The sequence below is a fragment of the Crinia signifera genome, chromosome 6 (assembly GCF_055691185.1).
Source record: "Crinia signifera chromosome 6, ASM5569118v1, whole genome shotgun sequence".
NCBI lineage: Eukaryota > Metazoa > Chordata > Amphibia > Anura > Myobatrachidae > Crinia > Crinia signifera.
This window is the reverse complement of record NC_139222.1, coordinates 289,880,408-289,907,233: the sequence shown is the minus strand read 5'-3', so window position 1 is coordinate 289,907,233 and position 26,826 is coordinate 289,880,408. Positions and strand designations below refer to the sequence as shown.

At 47.1% G+C, this 26,826-nt stretch overlaps 1 protein-coding gene across 7 annotated transcripts in view; it reads right to left on the bottom strand.

Annotated features, from left to right (window-relative positions):
• Positions 1 to 14,506: 14,506 nt before the first annotated feature.
• The window catches only part of CCDC172 (coiled-coil domain containing 172), a 39,230-nt gene continuing 26,910 nt past the window's right edge, over positions 14,507 to 26,826 (bottom strand). For 3 of the 7 annotated variants that reach the window (XM_083149896.1, XM_083149897.1, XM_083149901.1), the window contains exon 7: positions 14,507 to 14,924. In XM_083149896.1, the coding sequence (XP_083006022.1) occupies positions 14,738 to 14,924 (187 nt within the window). In that variant the 3' untranslated portion in view covers positions 14,507 to 14,737. Of the gene's footprint in view, positions 14,925 to 17,144; positions 17,307 to 17,352; positions 17,541 to 19,053; positions 19,160 to 19,432; positions 19,521 to 26,826 lie in introns of those variants that run through there. The other 4 variants (XR_014444674.1, XM_083149900.1, XM_083149899.1 and 1 more) reach the window with 4 other exon arrangements.

Here is a 26,826-nt window from a genome sequence, read left to right as displayed (position 1 = left end):
CAGCCATAACATCCGTTATTCCCATTACACTGCACAGTAGTGTAGATTATACACATTATACCCCATTGTACTGCCCAGTATTCACATGACACCGCACAGCAGTGTCCATTATACACATTATACCCCATTGTATTGTCTAATATTCACATTACACCACACATTAGTGTCCATTATACCCCATTGTATTGCCCAGTATTCACATTACACTGCACAGCAGTGTCCATTATACACATTATACCCCACTGTATTGTCCAATATTCACATTACACCGCACATTAGTGTCCATTATACACATTATACCCATTGTATTGTCTAATATTCACATTACACCACACATTAGTGTCCATTATACCCCATTGTATTGCCCAGTATTCACATTACAATGCACAGTAGTGTCCATTATACACATTATACCCCACTGTATTGTCCGTTATTCATATTACACCACGCATAAGTATCTATTATTCACATCCCACCATAAAATCTGTTATTATTATTTTATTTATTTACAGTTTCTTATATAGTGCAACAAATTCAATTGCACTTTACAATAGGAAGCAGTGATAAAACAAACTGTGTAGTAACAACCCAACATAGAGGTAGGCGGGCCCTACTCGCAAGCTTAGAATTACACCACACTATAGTATCCATTATACACATTACACCCCACCGTAATGTCTGTTATTAACATTACACTGCACAGTAGTGTACATTATGCACACATTACATTGCACAGTAGTACTGGATATTCACATTACCCCATACAGTAGTATCCATTATAAACATTACACCACACAGTAGTATCCATTATTGACATTACACCACACAATAGTGTCCGTTATTCACATTAAACACACAGAAGTATCCATTATTCAAATTACACCCCACCGTAACGTCTAATATTCGCATTACACAGCACAGTAGTGTCCATTATACACATTACACCACACAGAAGTGTCCATTATACACATTACAGTAGTGTTCGTTATTCACATTACATGCACTTTAGTATCTGTTATTCACATTACACCACACAGTTATGTTCTTTATTCCTCTTACACCGCACATTAGTGTCCAATATTCCCCTTTCATTGCACAGTAGTGTCTGTTATTCACACTACACTGTACAGTAGTGTCTGTTATTCACATTACATTGTACAGTAGTGTCCGATAGTCACATCACAGCAGTGTCCTGATTCACATTACACAGCACATCGGGTGAATGCCTGTCGGGACCCCGTCCGCCACCCAGCACAGTAGTGTCCGTTATTCACATTACACCACACCACACATTACACCACACAGTAGTATCCATTATTCACATTACACCACACAGTAGTATCCATTATTCACAATACACCACACAGTAGTATCCATTATTCACATTACACCCCACCATAACATCCAGCCCATAGTTCTTTCCCTGATTGTGTGAGATCACTTGTTTAGATGAAGATAACAATGCAGTTGATTTGGGGAAGGACTTAGCACTCTTTACTGTTAATGTCTGCAATCAAGGGAGAAGACTGCAGGAGCCAGGGCTGCAGCTCAGAATTTGGCTGTTCATACACAGACAGCAGAACAGTAGAAAAGACAGATAATACTTTTCTACCAATGGGAAAGATGCTTATGGAAGCTGCTTCCTCTGCTGTTACAGTCAATGCTGCACCTTCCCTGTGCAGGACATTCACCCTGGAATAGATGGAGCACACAGGCTGGCCGCTGCAGCGCTGCCCTCTATAATGCGCATTGGCAGTGGTGCACCCGGCAGAGATGGAGTGGGGAGCACTGCTACTATTATACATTGCAGCGGGGGCACACAGCAGCGGTGGACACAATGGGATAATGGGCTGTGGGCCGAGCACCATCTGCACCACCTTAGTAATTGGGCAGATTAAAAATATTAATATTTTTAAGAAAAGGTTGAACCAAAATGATGTCTTGAAATCCTGTAGGCTAATTCTATATAAGGGTATATCGGGTGAGATGTAATAGGATGAGAGATTCAGAAAGTGAGAGATTTGGGTAGAAATCTCCAGTTTTTTTAAAGCGGCAATCATATCCACAGCAAAATCAAACTGGTTTTGCAGTGTAAATGATTGCCGCTTTAATAAAAACTTCCCAAATCTCTCACTTTCTGAATCTCTCATCCTATTAAATCTCACCCATCATTTATAATACATGGGCGCAGGATGTGCAGCATTGTCCCCGTGGAACCGCACGCCCTGCGCCCATTGTATACAAGCCGCTGTCTCTGCTGCCATACACTAGGGGGTACACGTTCCCTGTGATATTCCCGTTCCCTACCACTAGTGTTTCTGGCTGTACATGACATACGTGGCTTTATCTGTTAGGCCATTATGCTAAAACTCTATGTTGTGTACATAAAGGAAAAGGCCTGTGGTAATACGGAGGCTCCGTTATGGCACAGAGGATAGAGCGCTGCAGATGTGCGCTACGGAATATTGCAGATTGAATGGCTGTCATAAAAATGAAATGTGTTGGTTGTAATGTCACCGTCTCAGCCAGTCTATTAACCCTGTATTCCTGCAGCGGTGTGATAGAGGAGAACGCGGTAGGGTCCTAGTCTGTGATTGCCAGCTCCGCAGCCTACAGCGGGCATGGGGGAACGTGCAGCACAGAGGATTAATAGCATTTTACCATCTCCAGGGTAACTCAGCCCCCGTATACCTCCGATTCACATATTCACTAGCAGCAACGCTGAGGCACTGAGGCATTTTCTGATTAGCTGGATGGGTTTCCTCTCACTGCATGGTGAGGTAGGTGACAGGTAGGTGGGAGTTATGCCTCAATACACACAAACATGAGGTGAACGCGGTCCATGTATCTTACTGGACATTTATAGAGAACCTGAGAGGAGATGGTCCAGTTACTGGACACAGGGATGTATTTGACCTTTTATTATTACACATATTGCATTTCCTTTATTACCTGCTTCTGTGCTTTTCAGCCACGTCGTTATATAAGCTGCGCCTAGGACACACCACAGCTTCTCCTGCACCACATGTAACTGTACACAGGGGGCAGTGTTGTGTCCTATCCCAGAGAAAGGAAAATAACTGATGATATAAAGACACAGATGAAGAGCATCGTGGAACGTCAGGAAGATAAAGGAATGTATAAGATAAGTGATGGAGGAGGTACTGTCCAATCCATGACATTACAGCTGCAATACCACCTAATCCAATAATATAGTGACTGGTCCTGCGGGCCGATTCTGAATTACATAACAAGCGGATACTGCTCTCCGAGGTACAACGGCATGGGACGTGGGTATGGGCAGTACCAGTGTACCGACCAGCAATGCAGCTGCTGATTGGTCTTCTGTCCCAACCTCAGTGTTTGGAGCAGTGGGAATCATGGCAGCTCCCAGCTGTACAGATCGGAGACGATGGCGCATCACTATAATCTGTTACCTAATAAACATTGGGGCTAATTCAGCTGCGATAGCTAATCAGCGAATTCCTGAACCTGATTACTGAATGACAGTGCTTGGGTGCCATATGCATCTCGCATGCGCGATGGCGATTAGCGTCAGAAAATGCGTATAGATCCAAATGCAAAGCGGCCTGAGTTTGACTGACAGGAAGCCGGCGTTTGGGGCGCACTGCTGCAGTTTTCTGGGCGTGGTAGAAAGGTGGCCCAGGCGTCTAGGAGGAGGGTCTATGGCGGTTTTCGGTTTGTCTGGGAGGCGGCTCACAGGTCACTGCGAATTCTCACATTAGTGATATATGCTGAATTAGTCCCAATGTCCCCTATAAGCTGTGCGACTCACATAGTTGTGTAGTTTGTGAGTGTGAGCGGACGCCTGCATTGCACACTGGCTACGCCCTCGCTGTCACAGATAGGGGGACCTGGCCAATAGGGGATTACCCGTCAGTAACCGCCCATCTCTAACCCCACCCACTATGCAGTGGGCAGATATATCGCTCCCCCCACGCGGTATCTGTAGCGAAGCAGCGTGTCTGAAGCATGGTGAGCGCAGTGAGTGAGGACACAGTACACTAATACAGTGTCCATGCCGACACCCAGGAAAAAAAACACATGAAGGACTCATGTCAACCTTTTGTCTGTCGACCTAGCAATTGTCGACCTCATGCTTATGTTGACCTTCCAACCCAGTCATATTAGCCATGTCGACCTATTTCTTGTGCCAACCTCAGCGCACCCATATCCACCGGTAACGCAGCATGCCCACCGCCTCCGGTGCACCAGGGGTTAACAGAGCAGCTTCCTGGCCCATGGCTGGGTCTGGGGCTGCAGAGCATCAGTCCGCCCGTGTCACCAAGGGCCTTATTCTAGTTCACTCTTTCTGACAAAATCCTTCTTAGATGGACAAAACCATGTGCACTGCAGGTGGGGCAGATGTAACATGTGCAGAGAGAATTAGATTTGGGTGAGTTATTTTGTGTCTGTGCAGGGTAAATACTGACTGCTTTATTTTAACACTGCAATATAGATCTCACTTTGAAATAAAACCCCACCCAAATCTAATTCTCTCTGCACAAGTTACATCTGCCCCACCTGCAGTGCACATGGTTTTGTCCATCTAAGAAGGAATTTGTCAGAAAGATTGAACCAAAACAACCCCCCATGTGCGGGAACCGATTTCCAGTTCCCCAGGCAGTGGCGGCCAGCCACCTACTTCTCACGGTCCCCTCTGCTGACCTGCCGCATCACACAGAGGGGTCAGCACTGCCCGGGCGCTGGCTTCCCAGCTGCAGCAGCTCCCGGCACACTGCTCGCCTGCTGAAACCTCTCTCTCATTCCCTCCCCCCAGTGGCCGAGGTGTTACCCCTGTAGGGCTGCCGCGGTCGCCGGAGGAGGACCGGGGGCCACCACACACTTCCTGCAAATATTTTAAGAAGTAGAAAAACTATGTAGTAAAAACTGGCGCTTCGTACTGTATACCCAAAACACTCTATTGTTGTACTCAATTGTATGATTTATTGTATACCAAAATACACACAGAGAAAAAAAAAAAGAAAGAAAAATTATATATATATATATATATTAAAAAATAAATTATCTTAAAAAATGTGTCTCATATGTGTATACGGTTCAAGCAGCGTGAAAGGGAAAATTGCCAATTCCCAATGTAGAAACACAGAAAAAGAAAGATATACACGCGCTGGAAACAATGTATATGAAAAAGAAAATTTATTTATTATACACAAATTTGCACTGGCCAGTGTTACCTAATATTTATATATATATATATATATATATATATATATATATATATATATATATATATATATATATATATATATATATATATATATATATATATATATATATATATATATATATATATATAAACGAGTCCACAGGCTCCGGCACTCCCCAATGGGAATAACAACAGTCCAGGTGCCCAGCCAAATGAATGATGTAAATGACCAAGATGCGGGTGGCACTCAGGTAAGAAATCACAATAGACTGTACTTCGTTGTCAACGTTTCAGGGTTACCCCTTTTATCAAGACATGAATGCTATAACAAAAAGAAAACATTTTATACTTACAAACTCTGTGCGCCCTTCACCACGGTTCACGCTCCCACCCGGGATCTGATGACGTCATCCCGGCGCGTCCGCGTCGACAGCACGGCATCACGGGGGGCGTGGCCTCACCTGCATCTCCGGTTACCCTGGTAACCTGTGTATTGAACCCAGTCCTCTACCGCTTACCGTGGATGCCATCGGCGCGTCTGCCAGATGCTTCCTTATTCACACGGGGGTGGCTGGTTACCTATGGAGGGTACAAGTGGAGATGCATGTTAAGTGAAAAAAAAATATATAAAATATGCAACATGAATAAATCACAAACAGGATGTCAGCAGATCGTGATACTGTATGCAATATGGCAAAGAGGAGAACAACTGTGTATCCTCATGTAGTAACATCACTGGTGGGACTACTGGCTGTACGGGGGTTGCACAAGATACTTAGGTGACAAAATATGGAATGGCAGGGGGGCAGTATAATGAATGTTAAAAAGAACCAAGGGGCGTGGCCTGACCGGGATCGAGGAAGGTAGCACAGCTCTGGAGCTCTGATCCCCTGAGCCAGAAAACTGCTTATACAGCTCGCAGCCTCCTCTCCCCAACCTACTCCAGCCTTGCAGACGCCCCCTAACCATCGGGGAGCCTGCTGGGGAACAGCCGCGGAGTCGGGGGTCCAGATTTCGGGTCCTTGCGGATTGCGGCCTAGTACCCCCTGGAGCCGGGACCTCGAGTTCAACGCCAGGCCGCCGCCGAACACCCGTCCAGCCGACCAACATTTTACAGCCCTGAAGTGGGCGCCCGGAGTCACTACACTACCCGGGCGACCCCCTGGTGCCTCCGGACCTCTGCCCGCACCCGCGCTGAGCCCCCCAGCAAGGTAGGAGCCGCCGGAGCCCCGCTCCGTCCGAACGGCGGCCATCTTGGATCTCGGGGCTGCCGCGGCTGCACGCCTGAGCCGCCCCGGGCACAATATAGCAGCGTCACTCCGCCAGGTGCCCCCTCTGAGACCCTTCCCCAGCCCTATAAGGTGCCCTGCATTGGTTGGCCAGACGCCCGCTCTCTGTGGCACTATTAACAGAGACGCGGCGGCCATATTGGTTGGGGCAGCAGGACCATCCAGCACAGCAGGGAGCGCTGGAGCAAGCACTCCCTGAGACACAGTAGCCCCACACAGGGATTGCCCTATATTGTTGCCCTATATTGCTACACAGGGAGCTGGATGTTGTACACAGGTGCCTGCACCTCCCTGCGCTGCAGACACCCCCCTTCTTTAGAACTGGCTGCAGAAATGGGTTTCCGGTGCTAGCCTATTAATATGCACCACCCTGCAGTGTCTACATAGTATATGATGTGTGCTTAGCATCTACAACCTGCCCTCCCTTAGAGTGCTCACTTGGATAAAGGTCCTTCTCCTGTATTTGTAAGCGCTGCCTTTGTGGTTATTTACTATACAACTACTTCTGTGCACTTCAGCTATTCAGCTATGCCGGCCAAAAGAAATAAAGTGCCCAAAATGGTCCCACAAGTCCCTTTTTTTAAACCGTCACCACGACGCGCAGAGGCTCAGGGGTCCGTACCCACGGAAACTGCTACGGATGGCTCTCCATCTGGGGGAGCTGGCGACCCCTCCCGTGCCTCCCTCACAGGGGCCCTGGCAACTCCCGGGTTAGAGGATAATGCCGCTCTGACTGTTGGGACCTTAAAACAGGTACTCCAGCAGTTTAAAGAAGACATGTCAGCTGAATTTCGTGCCTCCTTCCAGTCATGCCAGCGGTCAATTGAGGACCTTGGCGACCGCACAAATTCTCTAGAGAACAAAATGGGCGAAATGGTTGGATCGCACAATACCCTTATAGATTCCCATGCAGCCCTGGAGGGAGAAGTGGCGGCCTTACGTGATAAAATCAGCGACCTGGAGGATAGATCCAGGAGGAACAATCTGAAGCTGAGAGGGGTCCCCGAAAACATTTCCAACAGCAGCCTCCATGACTTCACTCTGACCGTCTTCCGGAAGCTTCTCCCCTCGGCGGCTAATTCAGACCTCATCCTCGATCGAATTCACAGAATCCCTAAACCACGTGGCGCCCCAGAGGGTGCCCCCAGAGACGTCCTGATGCGTGTCCATTTTTTTCACATCAAAGAAGCCCTGTTGAAGGCCGCCAGACCTTCCTCGGACACAGCTGAAGCACTGGGTTCCTTACAACTTTTTGGAGATCTATCCAGGGACACACTAAACAAGAGACGGTCCTTTTACCCAATAACAAGTGCGCTCAGAAAGGCCAATATTATGTATAGGTGGGGATTCCCCACTAAACTGATAATACCCAGAGACGGCTCTACGATTGTTGTCTCTGAGATTGAAGAGGGGATGAAGCTGCTTCGCAAATGGAACTTGGGGGACCCTCCGTCATCCTCCTCTCCTGAACACCGTCTTCAGCAGGACTGGTCGGTGGTGGAGAAGTGAGGGGCCCGGAGTCCTCTAATTACTGCTCCCATTGTTTTGCTTTACTGACTCTGCTTAAAGCCCAAGCTCTAGGTGAAGTTGCACTGCTTATACTTGTTATCTACCAAAGATGAGAAAGGGTCCTACACTACAGAATGGGACCTATATGTAGCCCTTTGGGGGATTTATCCTGAGTAAGTTATAATATAATGTGCCTTTCTGTCTTTACGTGTTCCCATATTTTTTGAGGTACCTGAACCCCTCTCCCCCCCCTCTCCGTATCATCGTCTTCAGCAGGACTGGTTGGTGGTGGAGAGACGAGGGGATTATAGTTAATCTACCTGATACCCGCTTTGCCATATAAGACCTGAATTATTGTATAATTTCTAGTTCAGGCTTAGACGCTAAAGGTGGTACCCTCTGCCTATTTCTCTTATGTTTAGGAGAATGCCCCGGATAAGCAGAAATTTGCTAAATTTGCCTCATTCACCCCCTCAACTTCGAAAATTAGGATATGTTAGACTCGCTTGCATGTTGTTGTTGCCTTTCTTATTTGGTTATATGATGTTTGTAATATTGTTCTGTTGACACTGCGGGGTGGGTTGCCACTACCCCCCCCTTAAGTATGATTGGTGCGGCGCCCTGTTTCTGGCGTCTCACTCCGACTCTGTATAGAGCCGTTCTGTTATGTCTATGTGTCCCCTACCCTCATGTTTGGTGTCCCCCCTTGCAGCCCCTCCCCCCCCTCCCTCACTCCAGGTCAATCAATCTATGTTGGGTCAAATCTGCCTTCCGGACTGCCCCATGGTGAATCTTATATCTTTAAATGTTAAGGGGCTAAATTCCCCGCAGAAGCGGAGGTTAGCCTTAAACTCCTTCTTTAAAATGAAAGCCGATATTATTGCACTGCAGGAAACCCATTTCATTAATTCGGCCCCGCCTAAATTCTTTGACAACAGGTTCCCCCAGTGCTACATGGCGAATGGTCCACTAAAAAAAGCGGGAGTCGCTATTTTGGTTTCCTCTAAAAGCTCCCTTACTGTGGAATCTCAGGTGGCAGATCCGGAGGGCAGATACTTAGTGTTGGTTGGAAAGCTAGAAGACTCTGAAGTAACATTGGTCTCATGTTATGCCCCTAACACCGGGCAACTCAAATTTTGCAGAAAATTATGTGCTATAGTTGAGCAGCACTCCAGAGGTGCTGTTATCTTAATGGGTGATTTTAATATGGTGCTTGACGTCACGGTTGATAAATCTAAGCCTATTGGAGGTCGCCCTCAACCCACATCCCCACATTCCCAATCCTTAGGATTTCGACAGTTATTAGGGGAATATGGATTAATTGATGCTTGGAGGGCTAAAAACCCATCGACAAGAGACTATACTTTTTTCTCCAATCCCCACCGCACGTATTCTAGAATAGATTTAGTCCTAACTGACAAATGGACCTTAAAGTCTGTTATCAAGGCCCGCATTTTACCAATGACGTGGTCAGTCCATTCCCCTCTACTGATCAAATATGACCTGAACTCCCGTAAAGTCCCCCCGGGTCCCTGGCGGCTGGGTGCACATACATTGGCTAACCCAGAAGCTTGTAATGCCATCAAGTCCTCTCTGCTGAATTATATTGCATCCAATAGCCCGGACGACACCAGTGTCTTAAATCACTGGTGTGCACTAAAAGCTGTTTTAAGAGGATCGGCCATTCAAGTTGCTTCTAGGATCAAACGAGCGCAATCTGTTGAGGCTAGGCAATGTGAGGCTGAAGTGATTAAGTTGGAGGCAGAGCATAAAGCCCACCCGAGGGACTCGCAAATCCTCAACTCTCTGCATAGCGCGCGGGAAAAGTTAAATGCGTTATCCCTTAGAACAGTTACGAAGAACTTGTTTAAATTAAACCAAAGATTTTATGTGTTGGGCAATAAGGCAGGGCGCCTTCTAGCTAGAAAACTCAGGGGACGGCAGGCTAAAGCTAGGATACATAGTGTTCATAACGTAGCGGGGTTAAAAATATCTGACCCATTTGAAATAGCTAACACATTCGCAGAATACTATGCTAGGCTCTATAATCTGAAATCTGACGCTGAGACCCCCCAGCCTACGACATCTGAGATTGAGAATTTTCTGGCAGATGTCTCCCTCCCGAGTTTGGAGCCTGAAATGTCCAATACTCTCTGTGCTCCGTGGAGTTTAGCGGAGCTTGAAGCGGCCATTGACTCTCTGCCTAGAGATAAGGCCCCGGGCCCAGACGGGTACCCCTCTAATTTTTATAAACATTTTAAATCACTCATAGCCCCAATTCTCCTTAAAGTGTTTAATAAAGCTTCCGAGGCAGGCAACTTCCCTAAAGAGATGCTAGAGGCAAGAATTGTCACTATTCCCAAACCGGGCAAACCCCTTACGGCAGTACAAAATTATAGGCCAATAGCCCTCCTGAACACCGACCTCAAATTGTATGCTAAACTTATAGCAAATAGACTAGGCCCCCTTTTGCCATCACTTATCGCAGCTGATCAGGTCGGCTTTGTGCCGGGCAGGCAGGCCCCGGACAACATCCGTAGAGTACTTAATATCGTTGAGAGTTGTGAATTCAAAAAGACCCCTCTGTTAATTCTGTCCCTAGACGCAGAAAAAGCGTTCGACAGATTACATTGGGGGTACCTTAAAGCAGTTCTGCTTAAATATGGATTCTCTGGTAGATTTCTAGATGCCATTTTTGCACTTTATTCATTTCCCTCCGCGAGGGTGTTTAATAACGGTTGTTTATCCAATATGTTTAATATAACAAACGGCACCAGACAAGGCTGCCCCCTTTCTCCACTCATATTCGCCCTAGCTATGGAGCCTCTCGCGGAGAAAATTAGGAACTCTGCCCGCATAGAAGGACCCGATCTGGGAGGGATAAATCATAAAATTAGTTTATTCGCAGACGATGTCTTGCTGTGCTTACTTAACCCGGAGGTCTCATTATGCGAGCTTCACAAAGTTCTGACCCTCTACTCTAGTGTATCATACTACAAGTTGAACACCACCAAGACGGAAGCTCTCCCTATTAACATTCCCTTGGAGAGAGTTAAGCGGCTGAAAGATCAATACCGATATGCCTGGCAATTGACATCGATTAAATATCTAGGTGTCCAAATCGCTAGGTCCCCTGACATTTTTCGATGCAACTATAAGCCTCTAATAGGAGCGTTAGATAAACTGATAGGGGAATGGGGTTTTCATGAAATCTCATGGCTGGGCCGCATCGCAGCAGCCAAGATGGTACTTCTCCCGAAGATATTATACATGTTTAGAGCCATCCCAAGGATACCCCCTAAATCCTATTTTTTGGAATTTAATAAACTATTCACCAGATATATCTGGAAAGGATCTAGACCTCGCATAGCTAAACAAGTCCTTATTCTCTCCAAGCAACTGGGTGGGGTGGCATACCCGGATTTGGGAAATTACTTCTCAGCCTGTGTACTGAACCAGGCAAGGGACTGGTTCGCCACTGGGCAGATGAAGCCGTGGGTGTCTATAGAGCAGTCCTTTCTGCCTAAAATCCGCCTGTCAGAGTTGTTCTGGCTGCCCAGGGGGGAAATTCCCTCTTGGGGGGGTCCAGGAATATCTATTAGAGATACCCTACTAACTTGGCATGACGTAATAGCAAAAGAAGCGGAGGCCTCTCTGCCTGGTCCAGACCTGGCCATCATGACTATAGCTTCCCTCATCCCCAATTTAAAATTAGATAACTGGGTAACAAAGGGTATATCCACGCTCAGGGATATTTGTCCAGTAGGTAATCTTATGTCCTTTTCAGAAATTTCAGAGAAATTTAGTATACCACGACAAGATTTTTATAAATATCTGCAACTAAGACACTGGCTGACTGCAGCTGCTGGTAGACCTGTAGTGCCACTCTCTTTCCCAAAAAGACTGGTCCTAGTCCTGACCTCGCAGAACAATAAAGGGGGCATCTCTAGATGGTACAACGTACTAGTAAATAGATTACACTCGGACAAATTACTATCCCAGGTCAGGTGGGAGACCGATTTGGGTAGGACCCTTACTAGGGAAGAATGGGATCTTATCGCACTCTCCTGCTTTAGGATCTCAAAATGTTTAAGTCACTCGGAAATGTACTACAAACTATGCCATAGAGCTTATTTCACTCCTCGGCGGATGCATACAATTTGGCCGACAGTCTCTAACCTCTGCTGGAGAGGGTGCGGATCTGTTGGGTCCCTCCTGCATATCTTCTGGGACTGCCCAAAGCTACGGCCGATTTGGGGGGAAGTCTTTGTCCTGTTGAGTGAAATTGTAGGGGTTCATCTACCCATGGACCCAGTCACCGCGCTGTTCCACCTATCTCCCTCCATCCCAGAACAAGATAAATATCTGACAGGTCAGATCCTAATTGCCACTAAAGCAGCGATTGGCCAATACTGGAAGTCCCCGGAGACTCCTGATATCCACTGCATTTTGGGTAAAATTCATAAACATTATTTATTTGAAACGATCGACTACAAATTTTCCTCCTCCGCCAACTCTACCCAATCCAAGTGGTTTAAGTGGTGTACCTATAGAGAGAAAAGAAACCTCCCACTAGGAATCTCCCTCCAGATGGACCCTGCCTCGATACTAAATGTCTCTGTTGATGTTTGAATGAGTGCCCTGGAACCCCTTCCCCCTCCCCCCCCACTTACCCACATGTTTATTCCCCTGTGTGTCTGTCCTATGCGAATTAACACCTATGTTTTTCATGTCTTTATATTCTAGTTCTATGTCTAGTCCCCCACCCCCCTTTTTGTTTATATTGGCCAGAGTCTTCACCTTCTGGCCTGATAAATACGTCGGTACTTTACAGTTTTATGCTACATGAACTCATTTGTACCTTACATTACTATCCTGCTATGGTTCATTTATGTTGTGGCCTCATGTGAGGTATTTCATGTTCAAAACTTGTACTGTTCAAAATTTGTACTGATTAAATAAAAACTATTTTGAAAAAAAATAAAAAGAACCAAAAAAGTCAGAAATGTCACAGAAATGGAGAGAAGGTGAACATCTCATTCAGTCCCAAGGGGTGTATAGTCCCCAATTTGTATATCCACATTTGTCTCTCTTTGTAATAGAATATATATATAAAAGACTTCCTTACTATTATGTAAGAAAAAAAGCACTCTCCACAAAAAAAATATTTTTTCTGGAAAAAATTATAAACACATTACGTATGAAACAACTTGTTATCAGTATAGCTGTTATCTCCAACGTTTCGATCACATCAGTGATCTTTGTCAAGGAGTCTCACCAGCCAAGTTTAGAAAACAATCAGAGAAGATCCAGACAACGGCAAGGGATCACGTTTGGAGCTCCATACAGCTACAGGCTCCTCTCACCCTCCCCTTTTGGAGCTCCAAACGTGATCCCTTGCCTGCCTGCACAAAAGCAAGTACCGGTACAAAAAGATTTTTTTTTTTTTGTCTATTCGCCACTGCATCCATTAGCAGCAGGAAATCGAGCTTAATTGGGATCTGCATATTATTTATTTTTATATACATATGTTTTTTATTTTTAAATTGTCTGGCCAGACAGTGGACATCAAGAACTGTTTTCCTTCTGTCCCAGTGTCATAAAAATTGCTGACACAATACCAACAGATACTAACAAAAATCTTTGGACATAAACTACCACATGGAGAACACTTATCAAAGGAAACATCAGTCAGGTCTTTTTAATAACAATTAATGTGCAATATATATATATATATATATATATATTTTTTTTTTTTTATATCTGTTATATTAAATATTAGGTAACACTGGCCAGTGCAAATTTGTGTATAATAAATGAATTTTATTTTTCATATACATTGTTTCCAGCGCGTGTAAATATTTTAAGCGCACTCAGCGCTTAGCGCCATTATTTTTGGGCTGGTACACAGGTGTAGTCACTGCTAACTGTCACACTTTACAGATCACATACCAGGGGCACAGGTGTAATCATTCCTTACGGTCACATTTCTCAGGCCACCTAGCTGGTGCACAGGTGCAGTCATTACTGGCTGTCACATTTCCCAGACAACCTAGCGGGTGCACAGGTGCAGTCATTACTGTCACATTTTCAAACATGTACTGCATTAATTCCTAACCGACCTATTTTACACATCCAAAGGTGGCCTGGAAAATGTGAACTGTTGGTAGCTCTCGAGGACTGGTTTGGCCACCCCTGAAATAGACATTAAATAGGATGGGATGTTTTCTGTATTGTATGGCTTTCACTGTATGCTCTCTGTATTGTATGGTGGCCACTCTAAACCCCGCAGCGTAACCTTAACTTTCACAGCTAGTGCCTAACCCTCGTACCCCCCTCCTAACTGCCCCAACACCACAACCTAACCCTGTGAGCTATTAGTAAACGTGGGGTAATAGCCGTGGTCTCGGATGGTACCAGCTTCTCTCTTCATAATCATTTCCCTGATATAAGTTACTGGAAATGTTCCGTGTGAGACGTTCCGGTAACGCAGATGAATAACTTACGGAGAAGCCGCTTTGCTATAGAGTATTTATTAGCATAGTCGTGAATCAAGCAAAGTAATAACCATTTAGCGCAAAGTGAACATTTGTGGTAGCGGCGAGCGGCATAAACGCCAAACCCGATGTCGGATACGTATGGCTCCTAATGTACAGGAACTACAGTTATTAATAATTCAATTTAATTGAACAGTTTAAAGTGAGAGATGAAATAAAACATTATGTTCCGAAGATGAAACTGAATGCAGTCAGGCGGATGAAATCAGGACAGAGTATGACACGTCGCTGCAGAGGATGCTGGGAGATAATGGCGCTCTATAGCAATCACTTATTAACACCTCGCTTTCCTCCAGGCAGTTAGGAGCGTGAAAGGAGTTAGTGTCCCGTATCTTCCTGTGACGGCGCTGGTCCGGGAGCGGAGGGTCGGGGGACTGTCTGGAAGTAGAGAGAGAGATGGCGATTATTAGCCAGTGTTCCATTACATTGTTTTATTACAGAAATTTGAAATCCCAAGATTCCCGCAATTGGCTTCCCTAATAAAAAAACACTATCGGGAACCGGGCGGTGAGGCCAGAAGCCAGATGAGGGGCAGTGTGGAAGGGAGCGAGGCAGGCGGTGCGGCTGGGAGGGCGGCAATGCGGCTGTGAGCCAGGTGGGCGGGCAGTGTGGAATAGAGTGAGGCAGGCAGTGCGGCTGGGGGTAAAGCAGTGCGGCTGTGTGACTTGCACCCAGTGTATTCAATTTGCTGGTTGAGCAGAAGAACGGTGAAATGTGGGTGTGGTGTATATAGTTCCTATTGCTGTGTAAGTATCCCGTGGAAGGATATAACAGATCTTATTTTCTTGTGTGTAAGTTGGCGTATGAATACCTGTAATGTATGTAGTTCCTGCCCTGCAGTTTATGAGTAAAGAAGCATGCTGAACTTCCTGTGTCCTCCTTCATGAAGGTTTGATATAATATAAGTTACAGACACTGGCGACGAGGATAAAACCTATTCTTCAGTATTGCTCCAGTGATCAGTGGAATGCCAAAGGACTGACTACACAATTGTGGGGTGAAAAAGGGCAGCACATGCAGACAGCCATCACTGAATACAGGAGCACGTGAGTTCTATCATTCTTTCTATACAGAAGAGAGGAAAGAGGACATTAAGGCAAGATGTCAGGATATATTGGCACAATAGCTGCTTTTGATGGTGCTATAGAGGACTGGGCTACATATATTGAGAGAGTGGAATTGTACTGTGATGCTAACTGTGTGCAGGCTGACAAGAAAGTAGCAGTCTTACTAAGTGTGATGGGGGCCAAAACATACAGTTTACTGAGGAGTTTAGTAACACCTGAGAAGCCAGCCACCAAGTCATTCACTGACATTGTGGACATTTTACAAAAGCATCTAAATCCTAAACCATTAGTGATTGCTGAAAGATTCAGGTTTCACAGAAGAAATCAAAGTGAAAGTGAAAGTGTGTCTGAGTACATTGCTGCATTTAGAAAGTCATCTGAACACTAGTTTGGAGCAGGGTTATCAGATGCCTTAAGAAAGAAAAATGTCAGAGGCAGCGCTGATTCAAACAACCAATTTAAAATGTATTAATGACACAATTAATACAATTGGTAATTAGATACCGGCCGGTACTTCAATGTATAAAATACACAAATATAGAACAATGAAAAATATATATAACAAAATTAAGCAATAAAATTTGTTAGTGGCTTGCTGCAGTAATTAGTAATCCACTCTCTTTCACTCCAGTTTTAGTAAGCAGATGTAATTTTGTAGGCAAAAGGACAATTAGCTCTCTCACAGCTTAGTCCAGGTTAATGAATAATGGCATGCATGCTTGTATGATTAGAATGGGTTAATGAAGAAAACATGGAGGGAATGAATGGTGCTCAATTGAGCTATAACCTGCTCTTCTCCGGTTTAGTCACTCAATCGACCTGTGTGGGGTTTTTATCCGGCTGTTGATTCCTTGCTATTGATGCAAAACAGCTCCCAAGGTGAGATCCACAGGAAGAGGTGCGATCGCGGAGGTGGTAGGTATGCAGGAAGGCACAGTGAAGTAGCGGTCAGCGTCTGGACTCCTTAACGCGTTTCACGGCCTTTCCCACTCGGCCGCTTCATCAGAAGGACGTAGATGTAGTGCGCCCCCGTCGCCTGATTTTTATGGCGTTCAGGGCTTAGTGTGCACTTGCGCTGTTCAGACTAGCCAAGCCTCGTTTTCGTTCAGACGCGCCAAGCGTCAGTGTTGCGTTCCACTCACGCCTCGTTTTCACAGATGCGGAAGTGTTCATTTAATGGATATCTTTGAGAATCATATGTGTATCATTATACACTCACGCCTCATTTTCATATGAGGGTTCACATTGGTGGATTTAAATCACGTGTGTCGCTTTCGTTCTGCACACTGATTGTTATATGCAGCATTTGGTTTTCAGTCCGTTTTTATAATGCAAATATATACATATATAAATAAAAAGATTCGCGGATGACAAATATTTATATTTCATATATACACACAAATATACACTAATCTAACACAATAAAATAGAATAAAATTATACTTTTTAACATAGATGCCTTAAGAGACCGATTGGTTTGTGGGATAAGTACAAATACACAAAAGAAATTACTGGCTGAGCCTAAACTGACCTTAGAGAGTGCACTATCCATAGCTATTTCAATGGAGACTGCAACTAGAGATGCATCAGAATTGCAACAGAAGGCTCCAGAATGTTCTACCACTCCAATTCATTGGAATCAGAGACAGCCCTGTGCCTGCTGTGGGATGTCCTCACATGAAGCCAGTCAGTGCTGGTTTAAAGACAAAGTATGTCGAAATTGTAAGAAAAGAGGCCATACTGAAAGGACATGATCAATCGGGAAACAAGGAAAGACCCAGTCTTATCTAAAGTAATGGAATTAACTCTCAAAGGTTGGCCTAAACATGGCAATGCTCAATATTACGGTTTTTCAGCCAGGAGGGATCAACTTTCTGTCTGTCAAGGATCTCTGCTGTGTGGTTCCAGAGTGGTAATACCGCCCAAACTGAGAAAAAGAGTGTTGGAAAATTTACATGAGGGGCACCTGGGCACAGTAAAAATGAAGAGTCTTGCTAGAAGCTATGTGTGGTGGCCAGGAATCGATGGGCAAATCGAAACATTGACAAAAGGATGTGAAGGGTGTCAAGGAATTCAAAATACACCATCCACAGCCCCGCTGCACCCCTGGGAATGGCCATCATCTCCATGGCAGCGGGTACATATCGACTTTGCTGGTCCATTCATGAATTGTATGTTTCTTATTGCAGTGGACGCTCATTCAAAATGGCCAGAGGTAATAAATATGAAATCCACTACGTCTGAGAAAACAATTGCTGTTCTGCGAACCATCTTTGCCAGAAATGGTCTACCAGAGCAAGTATGCAGCGACAATGGACCACAATTCATGTCGAATGAATTCAAAAAGTTCATGCGAGATAATGGCATTAGACATTTCACATCAGCTCCACACCATCCAGCCACTAATGGTTTGGCTGAAAGATTTGTACAAACATTCAAAAAGGCTATCAAGTCCGCACACCAGGAACATCTGCCTTCACAACATAAGATTGACAACTTCCTTTTCATATATCGTAGAACTGAGCACTCTACTACTGGTCAACCGCCTGCTGTGCTGTTTATTCAGCGAAACTTGCGGTCTCAATGGGACTTGATAAAACCAGATGTGAGAAGAAAGGTACAAAACAAACAGTTTCAAACTGTTTACCAGAAACCTACAAGATCCTTCGACATTGGCCAAGAGGTGCTTGTCCGTGACTACAGAGGAGACAAATGGCAACCTGGGCATAGTTTCTTCAAAATCCGGCCCACTGATGTATGTGATTGAAGTTGGAGGGGAATTGTGGCGTCGACACATTGATCAAATAATTGAGGCCAGGAGGCAGATGACTTGTGAGTCGGAATCTGGACACAGCCAAGCTAGTGATGTAGGGGTTTATGTTTACCCCCATGGGCCTGGTACAGAGACTGTTCCTGACACGGAGGAAAATGTATACCCCTCTGGGTTGACTACAGAGACTGTTCCTATGCCTAGAATGGAGTCACCTGAACAAGAGGTTCCCCTAGTGACAACTACTGACCCTGAACCTTCTGGTGTGACTTCAGTGGAACAGCCTGTCTCTAGGGAATTTAAACATCGTTACCCAGACAGAGTTCGTAAGGCACCCCAAAGGCTTGATTTGTAGCCTTCTGGGGTAACATATACCTTGTGTAGTGCTACATTTACAATTTGTCTGCTTTTATCTAAGTCGGGAGGAGTGTGGTGTATATAGTTCCTATTGCTGTGTAAGTATCCCGTGGAAGGATATAACAGATCTTATTTTCTTGTGTGTAAGTTGGCGTATGACCTGTAATGTATGTAGTTCCTGCCCTGCAGTTTATGAGTAAAGAAGCATGCTGAACTTCCTGTGTCCTCCTTCATGAAGGTTTGATATAATATAAGTTACAGACTTAACAGTGGGTAATGCTGCAGACGGAACCGGAAGTGACGTAACTTGCACCTGGTATAGATTTGCCATATGACACGCTGGACAGTGCAGGTCTATGCTAGAACAACGCTCTTCTCCGCCAACAGCTTCCTGACACATGGCTGTCACAATAAGAAGCCTGGATTGGACAATAAACGTTACAGTTTGCTAAGAATGCGCTCGGAGCTCGGATTTATTCTGATATAATGTGGAGCATTATACCCCGACACGTAATAACAGTTCTTGTAGAGACAATGGACCAGGCCGCACACCTACAATTACATACAGTATGTGCAGAACAAACCGCCAACCACAGAAGGGAAGAATCAATTTACAGCAGAGTGATAAAGAAACATGCTCCCCGGAGAGGGAATCTTCTATTCATACTGTAGATCAATACAAGGGGCCGTACCTGCTGCAGGAACTGTATCTCCGCACGCAGCGCCTCACAGACACTTCCCAAATCATCCTCTTTGTAACATTCCAGCTCTTTCCTCAGCCTGGATGCAAACAGATAAATGTCCATGGATCATACTGTAATACAGGAGCCGGAGAATAGCGACTGCTCCGATCTTACACCAACCTACATCTGTGCGCTCACGAGCCCTGCTCCTGGGCACAGCTGCCTTTGGGCTCATGGTACGCTGTGCGCATGCGTGAGTGTTCGCTAATCACGCAAAGGTGGCATTGTATCACAGTACAACACAAAGGTGGCATCCTATAACAGTACCAGGCAGAGGTGGCATCCTATCATAGTACCATGCAGAGGTGGCATCCTATAACAGTACCAGGCAGAGGTGGCATCCTATAACAGTACCATGCAGAGGTGGCATCCTATAACAGTACCATGCAGAGGTGGCATCCTATAACAGTACCATGCAGAGGTGGCATTGTATAACAGTACCACACAAAGGTGGCATTGTATAACAGTACCACACAAAGGTGGCATTGTATCACAGTACCACACAAAGGTGGCATCCTATAACAGTACCATGCAGAGGTGGCATCCTATCACAGTACCATGCAGAGGTGGCATTGTATAACAGTACCACACAAAGGTGGCATTGTATAACAGTACCAGGCAGAGGTGGCATCCTATAACAGTACCATGCAGAGGTGGCATCCTATCACAGTACCATGCAGAGGTGGCATTGTATAACAGTACCACACAAAGGTGGCATCCTATAACAGTACCATGCAGAGGTGGCATCCTATCATAGTACCATGCAGAGGTGGCATCCTATAACAGTACCATGCAGAGGTGGCATCTTATCACAGTACCACACAAAAGTGGCATCTTATCACAGTACCACACAAAGGTGGCATCCTATAACAGTACCATGCAGAGGTGGCATCCTATAACAGTACCACACAAAGGTGGCATCCTATAGCAGTACCCATGAAGAGGTGGCATCCTATAACAGTACCATGAAGAGGTGGCATCCTATAACAGTATTACGTGTGTGTCTGTGAGCTCTTCAGACCGACTTAAGGTGGCCATACATCTACAGAGCGATTGTCAGATCTGTCTGGTTGGAACAAATCCTAGTAATATCTGAATGACAGTTTTGGCAGTTTTCCAGCATTTCAAAGCAAATGGTCAACTGTCATCTGCTCTTATCCATTACCAGGACTTTGTTCCAACCAGCCAGATCTTACAATAGATCTGTAGATGTATGGCCAGCTCTATTTTGTATCCCAGATGTTTGCATACCTGTGTTTGCACATGGACACCGCATGGCTAGGTGCCGGATACTATACACCTGTGGCAACAGGTCTGATTGAAACACCTGAATTCAATAATTAACAGGTGTGGCCAAATACTTCTGTCCACATACTGTAGATCAGTGGTTCTCAACCTTGGTCCTCAAGTTCCCCAGCAGTTCACGTTTTCCAGGTCTCCTCACAGAATCACAGGTAAAATAATTAGCTCCACCTGTGATCTTTTAAAAAGTGTCAGTGAATAATGAGTGCACCTGTGCACTGGCCGGGTGACCTGGAAAATGTGCCCTATTACTCGGTACTTGAGGACAGAGGTTGAGAACCACTGCTGTAGATGGACATCGGCAACTGTTTTACCTGTTCAGGATATATCAGTCCAGGTGTGTGAGCACAAGTGGCTTCATTAATAATTAATAATGTCCATGCATCAGGGATATCCCTGATGCATGGACAGGGATGGGGCCATACTGTACATACTGTCACAGAATTTGTGCGAGACCTCTTATTTTAAGCTAGTCCCTCGCACCCCAAGGAGAGCAGGTAAATCTTGTGCATACCATCCGTATCCCAGTGAAGAGGGCAGGATGTAGAGATTGCATAACTTTAGCCCCTCCTCCCCGCAGACCTGCCAATCTCAGAGTTTTGCAGGTCCCGTTCCCTACAACATCTCCTCTCCAGACTTCTCCTGCAGAGGAGAAACAAAGACTAAGCAAGGATGGCATGGGCCAGAAGGACTGGGAAACATCGAATTAGACGGTAACATTAATGTACTGACCCTGGAACGTGACTGCCATCTACTGGTATGAGCTGGTGTATAATTGTTCTACATTCTGATATACTCCACTAGTTACCAGAACTACGTAACAGTAAAGGTGCCCACACACGGGGTGATTCTTGCATGCGATTGGAACTTTACATAATTAAATGACATAATGTAGTCTGGTCCAAATCTTATGTAGTTCTAAAGCAGCCCATACACGTCCCGATGCGGGCGTGCGATGTGGGCTTCAATAGCACGGATCACATTGCATTGCATGTGCATCCAGGAGCGCGCACCTCAAAGCACACATCGGCTCAGCACGCTTAGCAGCGTGTATGGGCAGCATTACTCGCTGCTTTGTGGGCGTGCTTTCCGTGCTGTACTAGCACGGATCACATTGCATTGCATTGCATGTGCATCCGTTGTGCATGCAATGCGATGCAATGTGATGAAACCTAAGTACAAGAAGTATGTGCAAGCAGATACTTTTTGTACTGTGCGATGAGGTGCCGCGGGAGCGCGCACCTCAAAGCACACATCGGGACAGCCCGCATAGCACCGTGTATGGGCAGCTTAATAACACAAAGTATAAAGTGTAAATAGCATAGCACACATTGTATAGCTCAAATCGCACCTAGCACCCATCTCACTGTCATACTAACCTACCCCCCCCCCCCCCCCCCAGAATGGTCGTGGGGATATTCCGAAGATTGGGATCCCCTACCGGCCCCCATGAAGGGTAGGTAAGCCTCTTACCCCGCACCACCTCCCTCTGCTGGTAGAATACCTGCATTTGTGCAATGCTGTGTGTGGGCACCATCATGTCAGTGCTGGGAGCTGTTTGTGCCCAAATGGTGCAACACTTGAATTGTTCTGTCGGGTGCCATCAAGTGGCAGCCTGCATGCAATTCCCCCCATACAGGTGAGGAGCAGTATCACACCCGGGAATTACACGTGTTCCTGATGCAAACCAGCTGCCAGCTTCAGAACCTGTGTAATTCATGGGTGTCCTGGTTTAATGGCATAGCAGGGTAAGGCTGGTTATGTCAGACACTACCACATACTAGGTGACTTTCTGTCTGTGCCCTCTGTGGGGAGACATCCATGTTGGCTAGGATGGTGGCAGGGGCATGACGGTGTCATCACAGTAAGCGGTAAGATCTCTGCATATGGTCACCTCTAAATAACACGCAATAATGTCCATGCGCTCATAACACGCTCACTAAACACTGATCCCACATGACAATGTCCCATTGCTGCCAAATGCCTACACAGTCACAGGTGTAGTCCTACGCATCTGACAGATGCGTAGGAGAGACAGAAGGGGGCTGGCTGGAGAGACAGAAGGGGGCTGGCTGGAGTGACAGAAGGGGGCTGGCTGGAGAGACAGAAGGGGGCTGGCTGGAGAGACAGAAGGGGGCTGGCTGGAGAGACAGAAGGGGGCTGGCTGGAGAGACAGAAGGGGGCTGGCTGGAGAGACAGAAGGGGGCTGGCTGGAGAGACAGAAGGGGGCTGGCTGGAGAGACAGAAGGGGGCTGGCTGGAGAGACAAAAAGGGGCTGGCTGGAGAGACAGAAGGGGGCTCGCTGGAGAGACAGAAGGGGGCTGGCTGGAGAGACAGAAGGGGGCTGGCTGGAGAGACAGAAGGGGGCTGGCTGGAGAGACAGAAGGGGGCTGGCTGGAGAGACAGAAGGGGGGCTGGCTGGAGAGACAGAAGGGGGCTGGCTGGAGAGACAAAAAGGGGCTGGCTGGAGAGACAGAAGGGGGCTCGCTGGAGAGACAGAAGGGGGCTGGCTGGAGAGACAGAAGGGGGCTGGCTGGAGAGACAGAAGGGGGCTGGCTGGAGAGACAGAAGGGGGCTGGCTGGAGAGACAGAAGGGGGGCTGGCTGGAGAGACAGAAGGGGCTGGCTGGAGAGACAGAAGAGGTTAGCTGGAGAGACAGAAGAGGGTTAGCTGGAGAGACAGAAGAGGGTTAGCTGGAGAGACAGAAGAGGGCTGGCTGGTGAGACAGAAGAGGTTGGCTGGAGAGACAGAAGGGGGCTGGAGAGACAGAAGAGGGTAGCTGGAGAGACAGAAGGGGGCTGGCTGGAGAGACAGAAGGGGGCTGGCTGGAGAGACAGAAGGGGGCTGGCTGGAGAGACAGAAGGGGGCTGGCTGGAGAGACAGAAGGGGGCTGGCTGGAGAGACAGAAGGGGGCTGGCTGGAGAGACAGAAGGGGGCTGGATGGAGGGACAGAAGGGGGCTGGCTGGTGAGACAGAAGGGGGCTGTCTGGTGAGACAGAAGGGGGCTGGCTGGTGAGACAGAAGGGGGCTGGATGGAGAGACAGAAGGGGGCTGGATGGAGAGACAGAAGAGGTTAGCTGGAGAGACAGAACGGGGTTGAAGAGACAGAAGAGGTTAGCTGGAGAGACGGAAGAGGTTAGCTGGAGAGACGGAAGAGGTTAGCTGGAGAGACGGAAGAGGTTAGCTGGAGAGACAGAAGAGGTTAGCTGGAGAGACAGAAGAGGTTAGCTGGTTAGACAGAAGAGGTTAGCTGGAGAGACAGAAGAGGTTAGCTGGTTAGACAGAAGGGGGCTGGATGGAGAGACAGAAGGGGGCTGGATGGAGAGACAGAAGGGGGCTGGATGGAGAGACAGAAGGGGGCTGGATGGAGAGACAGAAGGGGGCTGGATGGAGAGACAGAAGGGGGCTGGATGGAGAGACAGAAGGGGGCTGGATGGAGAGACAGAAGGGGGCTGGATGGAGAGACAGAAGGGGGCTGGATGGAGAGACAGAAGGGGGCTGGATGGAGAGACAGAAGGGGCTGGCTGGAGAGACAGAAGAGGCTGGCTGGAGAGACAGAAGAGGTTAGCTGGAGAGACAGAACGGGGTTGGAGAGACAGAAGAGGTTAGCTGGAGAGATGGAAGGGGGCTGGAGAGACAGAATAGGTTAGCTGGAGAGACAGAAGACGGCTGGCTGGTGAGACAGAAGAGGTTAGCTGGAGAGACAGAAGGGGGCTGGAGAGACAGAAGTGGTTGGCTGGAGAGACAGAAGAGGCTGGCTGGAGAGACAGAAGAGGTTAGCTGGAGAGACAGAAGAGGTTAGCTGGAGAGACAGAAGAGGTTAGCTGGAGAGACAGAAGAGGTTAGCTGGAGAGACAGAAGAGGCTAGCTGGAGAGACAGAAGAGGCTAGCTGGATAGACAGAAGAGGCTAGCTGGAGAGACAGAAGAGGTTAACTGGAGAGACAAGAGGTCTGGCTGGAAAGACAGAAGAGGTCTGGCTGGAAAGACAGAAGAGGGGGCTGGCTGGAGACACTGGGAGGATGGGAAGACAGAAAGTTTCTGTCTGGAGAGGATGTGGCTGCATGGAGACACGGATTGGGTGCTGGCTGGGAAGGCACTGGGTGGTTAGAGAGGAAGAAGAGGGCTTCCTAGAGAGACAGTTGGGGGCAGGACCAGTGTTGTGGAAACTGCTAGCCATGCCCCCTGTCCCTCACTTCAGTGCCAAGCAGACCAGCGGGTAACGAGGTGGGGTGGGGGGGCTTACAACTGCACCCCCCTTCCCGCCACCACGTTTAGGATAAGAAACTTCTTTGGTACTTGTGTATTATCACGGCGCCCATTACGTAGTTAGCGTAGTGTCCCTGTTAGTATGAGCGTTGTGTTCCCGCAGCCAGCGTAGTCAGTATGTTCGCAGCTAGACGGAGATTACGTAGTCAGCGTTACGCAGTTAGCACAGTCAGTCAGCGCTTATTACATTGTGTGGGAACCATTGACCATTTTAACCTGCCCGACATGACAGGTGTGAATGTGTTCCTGAAACACACCCACTATCCACACCAGCCGAAGCGTGGCGAGCCCCGCAATATGACGCATCCTCACGACCTGTTCATACCCCCACTAAACACGTCGGCGTGGAGAGGATTTTATAAAGTGAAGTGAGTGCAGCGAGCCACCGAGCCCGAAGCGTGGCGAGCACAGCGAGGGCACGCGGATTACTTGACGTGTAATCCGCGTGCGCTCACCACACTTTATAGTATCTACTCCACGCCGACGTGGATAGTGGGGGTATGAACAGGTCGGGAGGACGCGCACCTCTCGCCACGCTTCGGTGGACTAGCATTAGTTGCAATCTGTCCAGTCCCAGATGGGTAAGCCTTTATTTTTTAAGCCAGATGCCCTGTTCTTGCCGCGTCCTCACTCCTGGGGGGTCATTTAATAATCACTGCATTTACAATGCCTGCTGGGCACCATGGAGCAGATGTATGAACTAGCGTTAAGGAGAGCCATTAAGGCTGGGCATAACAGCTCTCCTTATCGGCCGGGGGGTTAATACATCTGACAGTAATGGGTGCCCGCTTCTCGTTATGAAGGAGCGGGACCCGTTATTTAAAAAATGTAAACAGCATTTTAATATATCTCCCCCAATGTTAGTGACCAAGGGCCGCATTTATCAACTAATATTTGCGGCTAAATCCCCGAAAACACCCGTTTTCGGGGGTTAACCGCAAATATTAAGTATCCCCCTAATGTATCACAGGGGACCGCAGCAGGAATCTCCGATCCCTGCTGCGATCCCCCCTGCAGCGCTGCCGTCCACTTCCCCATAGGGCTATTGCCATTCTGATATGGCGATAGCCTATGGCTACACATTGCACTATCTGAGCGGCAGTGCGATCAGCGGGGTCGCGGGGGGGTTAGCGTGTAACCGCGCATGAGCAGACCCCCTTATGGCTCCAGGCATCACAGGGACAGGCTCTTTTCAGAGCCCTGTCCCTGCACCCTGGCAGGTGATACATTCCGGTGATATAATTGCATTTTACAATGCGATCCTCGGCGGTAATATTCCGCCCAGATCGCATTGTAAATGCGATCAATGGTAAATGGGGTCCCAAGTTCCCACTGCAAGATGCAAATAGAACATCAGCGCATGCAAGGACAGAGGTTCTAATAGTAGCCGGCCCCTGCAATGTGCTCACTTCAGTCCCGCTAATAAATGCGCGACGGCTATAGCTGGGGACGGATCTGGGGGAACCCTCTCCTGGTGATTCTTATGATGGAGTTAGTTGCTGGGGCCAGTCTCTAGTATATTTTGTATATCAGCCAGCATCACAACCTATACAACTGCAGAAGAGAATGGAGGGATAGCAGCAGAGGTGATCCTAGATATGAAGCGGGTGGGGGGGGGGGGGGGGGGGGGTGCTGGTATTTGGAGCACTCTGATGGTGAGTCATGTGACCAGCGTGAAACTGCTCAGTAACAGAAAGATGGATTGTGCAGGAAATGTATATACTGGCAGCAATATATACAGCACTTAGCAGTGGAATGGAAACTCTACAGGAGG